A 10,735-nucleotide genomic window follows, 5' to 3' on the forward strand; every position below is an offset into this window, starting at 1 on the left:
CTAACTGGAAAACAGCGTTCTTCATGGCAGCATGGAGTTTTTCCTGCCTCTGTGGCGCACTTTCACACACACCAAGAGCTGCAGGTGCTGCATTCAGGACAAGCTCCGGAAATTCAATTACCAGACGAGAACACAACAATACGAAGAACTACGATGCATTCAAGGAAACCGGTATTCCTGAGTGCTGTAAATCTAATCGGGGTTACACAAGCACAAAACTTGGAGCTCGAGCGGCCCAATGGTGCAAATATAAAGCACCTAAAATATGCTTTCAGATGAATGTTTCAGAAGAGCACAGGGTACGGTTCTCTCTGTCACGCATGCATGCATTAACACCCACGAATAAACCAGCATCACTCACCGACATTCATTACAACAAATTCAACACAACTGCTCATAAATCTCTGACCAGACTGTTGACGTAATCTTATCATCATGCTCTTGTTTGGAGTGTAATAATGATAAGATCAGGCGCACAGAGCACAGACAAATGTGTCTAGTCATGAACATGTAGTACAAGCTGCCTCTTGTTGTCTTACGAGGAAGACAGATGTTACCGTATTGAAATATACCAGCAACAAAACATAAGAATGTTTTTGCTTTTTAATCTCAGTATCTCATTTCTCTCCAGGAAGAAGGAGCCAATAAAACGAGGCTAGGCAAACAAGGTTGTTAGTGTCTTTAGGGCAGAGTGTGTGTGATGCCGGGGGTATAGTGGTGATGACCGAACAGCAGAGTCGAGTTCCACTGAGGCAGCCTGCTCTAATCTGACTCGACACGCTGAACCCGCTCTATTTTTATTCCCTACAAATCTCCCACTTTGCCCGACACTCACTCAAAGGGCTTTTTCCCTACAATTGTTGGTTATTTCTCCTCTTCCTCTGTCTCTCTCCCTCTGTTTGCTTCTCCCCGGTGCCGTTGGTATTTTTGACTCCATGGTCAGTGTGAAGACGGTTCAAAGCTCAAACACATAAATATGGAACAGTCATATCCTCATGGACACAGACACACTGACGCCTGAGCAATGGAGCGAGTGGAGCAAATGCGTGCCCATTATTCAGTCGGGAGGTGCAGAGTCATGGTTTTGCAACCCCACATTTTGTCTTTTTAAAAAATACAACTTATAATCATAACATTTAGCTAAACTGTGATCATGCACGGACAACAGAGCATATGCCAGTGTATGAATGAACCTGCTTGGCCCACTGACTCAGGCCAAACTTTGAATTATCTAAAAGTAGTAATGTAGTTGCCGACATGTAGAAGTGATTTGTGAGTCAGTGTTAACTATCTTGTCAGCCCAACAACTAATGTAACTGTGTAGCTCTTTTAAGTATAACGTTGCAGTTTACCCATGTTTCTAAATGCAACATGACATTATTCACCCTTTTATGGGTTTACTCTTAAAGGAGCACTATGTAGTTTTGGGGAAGAAGAGAAATATCTTCATTGACTGATTCTTGTATCCCTAAACAAACTAAATAAACTCTTTGTTTTCACGATTGAATAAACTGAATAAACAAACTGACCTTAAAGAACAACACAATCCCATACTGTTTTACTTTGTTTATATTTGGCGGACCCTGCCACCTTGCCAGCTTCGCATCAACAAAAACCACTGATTGCTTTTATCAATAGCTGACTTTTCACCATCATAACTTAACCATGTCTCTTCCTTTCTTTCTCTTTCTCCACTGTCTCTCCCATCATCCAGACACGACTGCGAGAGACTACTACAAGAGCTACCCGATGGTAGATTACACCCACCGCCAGTCCCCTCCCACTTTCCAGCCAATCAACTTCCACCCCAAGGACAAGCCCTTCCTCCCACCGCCCGACATCCACGCGCCACTCGCCATCACCATCAACGCCTCCCAGATCCCCAAACCGAAGATCTCCAAGACCAACACCCACCCGCTCACCTCCAGCTCGGCGTTCAAAGCATGGGACCCCAGTAAGAGCCACGTCCAGCACCCGGTGGCCTCCCACATGACCCTCCAGCAGCAGCAGCACCACCCCATCCAGCAGCAGCAGCACCAGACGCTGCACCAGCAGAACAGCCGGCGCCAGGCCTATTCCAACAAGAGGCAGTTCAGCATCGAGACACTTCCCGAGCTCTTCTCGCAGCCGCTGGGCTACGGCCACTCGCCGCACATGCACCCCAAGCACAAGGGACTGCCCACCAACAGCAAGACAGAGGTCACTGTCTGAACATGGGGATGAACGGGTGAATAGACAAGAAGAGGAAGTGGAAAGAAATGCTCAGATATCTTTTATATCCACAGCCGTAATGGCGAGAGGGGAGCAAGCGAATATCGTGTATAATCTGAATTTTTTTAACTCTGCATTTTCCTCATCGTTGTTGACAACAATAATAATAATGTGAGTGATGTTTGTCTACTTTTTAAGACCACTGGATCAAAACAGCAGCAGCAGATAAGCTGTGAAGGTGGTGGATTGGCAGGTGTTGGCTGTGACTCTTTGAACCCGGCGGCTCTTCTAAATAATTGAGTGGCCTCTCAGCGTGTTGGCACACCTCTCTCCTTCTCCTCTTCCTCTCTGCCCCCTCTCACCTCTCTGACACTCTGCACTGGCTCTGTAGCACCGCTCCGCCACGCACAAATGTTCAAATCCCACACGCAGACGCTTTTTACCCCACAAACCAGCCCCGCCCCCGGCCCCGCTTTTTCAGAGTCCGTCAGAAAGGCTGGTGTGGGGGAGTGTTTCCCCTAAGACTTCGGCTCCCCATCAGCAGAGACAATGCCATTGTGTTGTCAGCTCTCGTTGCCCTCCAGCCCCTCCGGAGAGTGAGATATCAGCCTGGCAATTCATACCAGAGAGAGGAAGGCAGGGGTGGGAGGAGGAGGGGGTTGGTTATTCATCTCATTCCAGGGGCAAATGAGATGAGAAGGATCTGAACCATGCACACACACACACACACACACACTACACACTTGTCAAAAACTACAGAAGGTTCCCAGCAGTGTCAGAGACCACAGGCACCCCCCACTGACACACAAGCAGACACAGACTCCACTCTCCACGCACTGATCCTCAGAAACTGGGGAAGTGAATACGCAAGCTCTCTTGTTGGCATTTGTAACGGTTTGTTGAGCTGCTCGTTTCAGTCACCGTCTCTTGTGTCATTGTGGATGTTTACCTCTGAAGAAAACCCAGGATGTGTCCCTCAAAAGAGGGCGAAGGTGTCCATGTATTCAGAAAGGTCATCACAAAGTCATTGCATTCTTGCTTCCTCTCTGGCTTTTACAGATGGGACTGGGTTTGTGTCAGAGAAATGTCAGCCAGTGCTGCATATTGTCACAGGCATCTGGTTGTCTCAGGAAGTGAAATGAATTTATGAATATATACACAAAGATCCACTTTACTGCATTAAGGCGACAGGTCCATAAGTTTGCATGTCATTATTTCATAATCAAACACTAGTTATTAACAACACAGAGAGTTTTTACAATGTGGGAAGAAAAAGCGTTGATGCATTGCAGGAACACCTTTTCCCAGCATGGCTTTACCTCAGCACAGCTGTTTGATGCATGTGTTTGCTGCTGCTATGCTAACGTAATCTGTGAGGCCGAAGCCACCTGCCAGTGCTGTGCAATTTACTCCACTCCCAGTAAATGAAGTAGCTACTTTAACCTCCACTATGAATGACTGCTGGCACCTGAACAGCCATGCCGTTTCTGCTTTGAATGCTTTCTAACACATTCAACACATCCGGTTTCTTTGGCATGAGAATGGTCAAATTTTACAATTTGAAAATGCATCGTTTTATTACAGTTAGTAATCCCAGTAGTTCTCCATTACTTTGACAATTTGGGGGCTGATTCACTATCTACAACCAAGATGGTGAGTGCAAAGTAAGCCTGACTCATAGAGTTACAATATCTGCATTTATGGGAAATTCACCAGGTTGACATATACAGGAATCCTCTATAAAGAAGCAGTTTGTAAGATATGGCCAGATGCTTTTATTGTTTTATATACATTCTCAAGAGAATGCAAGAGTGTTGACATGATGTCAAAGACGTCTATGTACTGTGCTGCTGAGATGTCTACTTATAAGCATGCTAACTAGCTAGCCACAGCCCGTCCTGTCCCGCAGTACCACTTTGTACTGCAATAGGAAGTGGTCCGCTAGCCCTTGTAGTTTCAGCTGGGAGTTTTCTATGTTTCACAAGTTCTCTTAGCTTTTAATGTAATACATAAATACTCTTTTACTGAACTAAGCCTCGCTAAATCATTGTAAAACACATTTCATTCCAACTTGAGATAAACTAAACAGTCTTTGTTTGTCATTAACATTGTAACACGATTTCTCTTGTCATATGCTGCCTCCTCTGGCCTTATTTTGCAAAATGCACCTTTAAAGGGTGCAGCTTGGCTGAGTGACAAAGTAATGTAACAAGTATCGCAGGTTATTACTTCTACTGACGAGTAATATACTGCATTTTTCAAATAACTCCTCCAATGCTGGTTATTGATGCCTTCAGTCTACATACTCTCCTCCTCCAAAAAATCTCCACACCACATATTGTCACCTTCTCCTCCCCCGCAGAACAGCAAGTCTGACTCACTGATTGAATTCACCTTCATTTGTTATCATGAGGACACCAGCTCTGCCGCAGTGCATATGCCTGGCACATGCTAGGGCACATCAGACAGGTGGTGGAGCCTAATCAAACAGCAGCGCTTACCAGAGTCACACGCTATTTAGCACTTTCTCTCCCTCTTTAGCTCTCCCTCTCTTTTTGTGCTCCCTAGCAGACTGTCCTCCACCCACCCGACATCCCTCTGTGCATCCACGTCCACGGAGGGCTGAGTGATGGGTCCCAAGCACTCTTCTGGTTGTTCGGTACCCGGTGCTCCAAGCTGTTGTATATCATGATATTCACACTGGGTCGTCTTTGCACGTGTGTGTGCGTGAGAGAACTATAATTAATGAAAGAGTCCGTCACAGCGTGGCAGAGTTCACTCCCTGATACGCCATCGCGCTCGCACACATGCAAGCGATTTCGATCGCACACAAACTAACACGGGCTGAGGCATGATCGACCAGATGCTTTGCGATATATTATTCACATCTGGAGATTCCACGCCACCTTAAAAATTAACCAAGTGGATTTTACTTAAAAGCTGTTTTAAATTTTGAATCCATTCAATTTTCTCCCAAGCTGAAATGTCACTCAGCCAAATTCCCCCAATTTGCATCTCAATTTTATGGAGCTGTGAGTGCACACAGGAGAACAAAATGGGCAACAGAGTAAAACTTTAACGAGAGAGAATAAATTAGCAATATTATGCTTGTTTGTAATGCTGCGATGGCTTCTCTGCTTTACCTCTCCAAGATGTGAAAAACCTGTAAGGCAAGCTGTTGGAGCGGCGCTCGGAGCCGCTGGCATGCTTTTGTAATAAGGGATCAGCAGAGAATGGGGATCATGAATACAAAAGCATCAATGGGATATGCATGGTGTGAATATGCATCAAACACATCTGCGCTTATGCTCTTGCCAGCGTTGCACAGTATGTAATGTACCATGTTACAGCAGGTTTCTTCTACCCTCTCTCTTTGACTTTTATTCCCACGAGGTGCCACACTTTAAGTGGGTCACTTCATACGAAAAAGTTTTCTGGCCTCTAAAAGCCCTACCAAAATATTCTGTGGGGTCTGTCCTTAATCACTCGGAATGCATTAGAGGTTGAGAACAAACGAGGAATGACAGCGAGTAAACAAGCAATATGCGTCAGTAAAGCAATAAGCGCCCAACCGTCCTCACCCCATCCTTATCTCTCTGTGTGTCTCACTATGTGGAGCCCTGCTCCGAGTTTAGGGGTGGGTGCTAATGAGGGCGCGGGTGTTAAAACCAAAGGGAGAGCCGAGCAAAAGAGTTGGCTCGGCAGAGGGCTTGGGAGCAGATGAAGGAGATGAGACAGTAAAGAGAAATTGGGTTGCGTGGACAAAGCTGATACGGCCATGGTTGTTTTTCATTCAGATTTGTCTGGGTCGTCTAAAGACATTAATTCTGGGTTTTATCTCTCTGATGTGCTCAAACGACCAGCTTTCAAAAGGCTGCAGATGAAAGGGGGAGTCGGTCTTTGCTCTGAATCGCACAATTTCAACACTGTTGTTGTTGTGGTCGGGTCTTGTGAGGAGCAGGACCCATTCATACAAACAGGGCCGGAGGTTTGACACAACACTGGCCACAGGATTTACAGTACGTCCTACAGTACAGGACAAACAGAGCCTGAGGACAGGCTACCAGCAAACCTGCAGAGACTCACGACTTCTTCACAGCTTTCCTCAAATTTTGTCGGCTGGCACGGCTCACAGCGATTGGCTGGCGGTTTAAACGAGCTCTGTGAGGAGCTGATTCTTGAATATCGGTTTGCTCTTTCTGGAGATCCGCATCAGAGGCGCTACAGTCACAAGACACAATCATGCGGATGTGCTGGTAAAAACCTTTTAGAGTTAATTTCCCTGCGGTTGGAATCCAGGATTTTTTTCATCAATGCTGGATGGACTACTGACTCCCTTCAGGCAGAGGACTGCCTGTAAAAACAGTTGGTGAAGCTGAATAAATTAGACTGAAAAGCCTCTGACGAGCCACAGTTTTGCCTCTGCTGTGGACGATGTAAATACTTGAACACATGCACAAACACGCACACACACACAAAACAAGACACAGGAGCCACAGAGGTGTAACACTAATTATATCTTCCATACAATGTCCACGATTTGTGGTACGAAACAGGACCAAAAGCCTTGAATCAGGAGAAACTGAGTACACCTAACTGATGTCTGAACCATCCAAAACAGTGAGAATGCTGAGACTGTTTTGGATCATCAGCTTAGAGTGCGTTTACTCAATCTCTCCTGATTGATGACAGACTATGGCGTCACTTGCTCATGTCAGAGCTAACTGACTGTTGTTTGTAAAACTTCCTCTCTATAAAAAGAAACAATGCAAGTATTCTACCGCAGGTTATCTGAATGCAACCTGGTAGACATACTTGGGCTCCATGATCCCTAGCAATATATAGATTATGGTGTATGGTTCAATTGTTTCTTTGTTTTCTGTCGAGTTTGTTTTTTGTACTGTGTTTTTTCAAGGATTAAGCTCCTGCTGTCAAAAACAAGAAAAAAAAAGAAAAAAAAAGTTCATTTGACTGATGGAAAGTGCTTCCAGATTTTAGACTCATGGCTGCGCACCCTCCCTCCCCTCCCCCCGACTCACCCTCCCTAACCACCAGAGGATGTCAAATGTTCGATGCTCGTGATCTCTTGAGTTACATTGTATGGTATACATGCACTCACGTACTTAATGTTAAAAAGATATTGCATTGTATCCAAGTGCTTTGCCAACACATTAGCTGAAAGACGGAAAGGAAGATTCAGTGATTTCCTGTACAGCTTTTGCATCTGCAAAAAAAAATTTGAAAAAAAAAAAAAAAAAAATCATGCGTTGTTTCATGATAATTTGTATTAGGCAGCAATAGGCTGCCTTGGATTGCTATGTACTACTTGTGTATATATGTATGCTGTACCACTTGTCTGCTGTGAAATTTGTTGACTACTCAGCTTATATAAGGGCTTTTTATAGATATAAAAGCAGACCGGGCAATCTGACGTCGCTCTCTGTAACTCAAGTCAAAATTTCTCTAGAGGTTTTTTTTAGGGATGAAGGGATATGAACCGAATTTTCATGCATACAAAATGCTATATAGATAAAGTTTTGACTGACTAACTGACTGAAATGTCTATAGGCACTCATACGACGTTGGCCCATGTGTCCTGTTTGAATAAATCTTTCAAGAAACATAGCATTTGTTTGTTGACTGTACATGTGTGTGTGGTGACAGTTTCTTTTCAATTAAGAAATGTACAGATGAAGATGAAGATCAAATATCGGACACAGACTATTATAAGAATAGTTCGACATTTTGGCAAATACACATATTAGAGATACACCGATCGACTGGCCATGGACCGGAAAAGGCTGGATTGGTCAGATTAATCTGTGCCGTCAGATTATACACGCGTTGCCCATCCAGCCAACAGGGCTGCCAGCCCGACTGATGGAGAGAAATGAAATGTTTTATGGTATTTACCTGATTTATGTGCACTCCTTTCATTTCAGCCAGCCAGTCTTTTCTGCGTTTTGCCAACATCTACAGTCGCACTTTCTAACATCAGTCCACATAGACACACAGCAGAGCAGAGACACAGACGTTATTCGAGTTGACATGAATGTGTGTTCTGTTGCACCAGTTTTCTTTTGGGACAGTAAAACATTGTAGTCAAGGGTCAAAAATGTGAAATAACAACAGAGTCCTGAATAACAGTAAACACTGAGTAAATGCTTAACGGAGAACTTAAAGTCAGCGTTTCACTATCATGTCCCTTAATAAAATACCTTTAGAGAAAGTGGGGTGTGCTGAAGTTCATTTTCAGCTGGGTGTTATCCAATTACAGAGCACTATTAACATTTGTTTAAGTGAGAGTGAGAGAGGGTCCTGTAAACTGGTGCAGTTTTGGAGAAATGTAAGAGTTAGACCAATGGTTTATTATGAACATACAAATGTTTGTGTTTGCTGTCATTTATATTTCTTAGGAAGAAAATCAGAATTGGCCAAAATCAGAATCAGCAGGTCAGACTTTACTGACGGTGGTAGGCAGATTTTGTCACCTTTGGACAGACCACTGCTAGCTGTTTCCCCGTCTTCAGTATTTAGTATGTAGCTTCATATTTACTGTAGAGACAACAACAACCAACGGAAAGTTCAGATTCAGATTCAAAGAGCAAAACACAGAGTTCAGGGCTTTTAAAGCTGATATAAACCAAACACTAATGGGTTTGAAATCTCATTGGCTACATGATGCATCAGTTATCTGAAGGTTGCTGTGTAAGTGGCTCAGGAGAGAGGAAAAAGAAAAAAGAGTGGGTCACTTGTCTACATTATCACTCACTGGCTGTTGTAGGATCTAGGGCGGGCATCTAAGATCCTATCTGCTCAATTGGCTGCCACCTCCGGCGTACAGGAATAATGCCATCTGCTGCGAAATGAGAGGAGCTTTTTGACAGATAAAAGCATGAAAAAGCATCGGCGATCGCACTTTTTTTTTGCCATTTTGTCACTATTTGAAAACGTTTTGTCAAAATCCACTCATAAAATCATTTCTTATCGTTTTTACTGCAACAAATCGAATGGTGTGTTTAAACTGTCCAGCACATATTGTGATGTCACGCCGAGACAATTTAGGAATATTGATAAGTACAGATGTGATAGCTGAAAATGTATCCTAAATATTTGAAATAATCAATAGGAAACATCTGTATTTGGTGTCATGTGTTAGACTTAGTGTTTTTCATGCAGGATAAAATCCAACAGAAAAGATACCAACCAAACCTTCATCTGAAATTCATTAAGTTCAGGCTTGCTGGTGCTTGTCATGAAGCATCCAGGGAATTACAAAAAAAAATGTAACTGAAAGGAGAAGGGAGGGAAAGTGGGTTCAACACCAGGGTAATATGGGGGTAAAAAAAGAAAAACCATTGGCTGTCATATACTAATGTTACATAACAAGTACAGGATTATCCAAGAATGAACGTTTCCCCTAAAATGATCTTAATTAAACGGTTGTGACGAGGACGTTCACAGCAGCGTGTTAGTAAGGAGACAGCCATCTCCTACAAGCTGCAGCCCAAAAGATCTGCTTCAAACTTTTATTTGACCCAGTTAGGAAGTTCCCAAGCCTGATGTGCCAGACTTTGTGCTTTCAGGTTTACTGGGTAAGTAACACACATCAAAACCATAAGAAGAGAAAGTGAAAAAATCCAGCAAATAGCTGGATAAATTGTACCAGCAGGTTAGAATATGATGGCATGATAGCATCATCTGACAACATAGAAAAAAAAGAACACCAGTTTCTTCAACCTGTCACACTACCTATTCATCTGGAAACATGACAAGCCCTTTTCACATTCAACTACGGCTGGCAAGTAGTGATTTCAGTTTTCACTGGTGGAAATGACATGTCAACATGTCAAAATGTGATTTTGACCATTTACAATATTCAAGGAATGTTAGAAGAAGTTCATCATTATCTTCTCTCCGCCATGCAGATGGAAATTCAGGTGAAATCTTCGTAGTCCACAAAACATTTCAGGAGCTTCACAGCTAAACAGCATTGCAGAATTCTCCTAAACGACTGAAATAGATGGGGTCTTGTTTTAATACATGAAATGGCTCCATACAGGTCGTCTGGCATGATCCAACTCTATGGAAGATAATGACTACATTTTCATTCTTGGGTGAACTTATCCTTTAATTTATATCCATAATATAAGATCCATATATGTTGACATATCACATGTATGTTTGCACGTGTAGAATTTGCATTTCAATTAATAAAAGCTGATTTACAGATATCTTTGATTTAATCATAGACATAAAAAACTATTACCTCTATGCACAATTTAATTTCTAAATGTGGAAAAATGACTATATTGGAAATGTAATATTTCATTTCACGTATCAGCAATTGCATTTCCAATTTTTGCCTGTTATATCAACAAACCATTTCAGATATGTCAGGTATGTGGGCATTGTACCGTGAAGCCATTATCTGACTTTTAAATTGGGTACGTCTTCCCCATGAATATTTAACAGTAATCAAAATATGTATATGCATTATTGAATATATCTACAATTATACTTC

General features: G+C 42.9%; 1 protein-coding gene across 5 annotated transcripts in view; it reads left to right on the forward strand.

The window, feature by feature from the left end:
* Positions 1 to 7,836, forward strand: part of LOC311267293 (protein shisa-8) — a 103,951-nt gene extending 96,115 nt beyond the window's left edge. For all 5 annotated transcript variants that reach the window (XM_084370275.1, XM_084370277.1, XM_084370278.1 and 2 more), the window contains one exon: positions 1,715 to 7,836. In XM_084370275.1, the coding sequence (XP_084226401.1) occupies positions 1,715 to 2,211 (497 nt within the window). In that variant the 3' untranslated portion in view covers positions 2,212 to 7,836. The remainder of the gene's footprint in view (positions 1 to 1,714) is intronic.
* Positions 7,837 to 10,735: the final 2,899 nt, after the last annotated feature.

Source organism: Pagrus pagrus (genome assembly GCF_965226575.1).
Source record: "Pagrus pagrus genome assembly, chromosome: 13".
Classification (NCBI taxonomy): Eukaryota; Metazoa; Chordata; class Actinopteri; order Spariformes; family Sparidae; genus Pagrus; species Pagrus pagrus.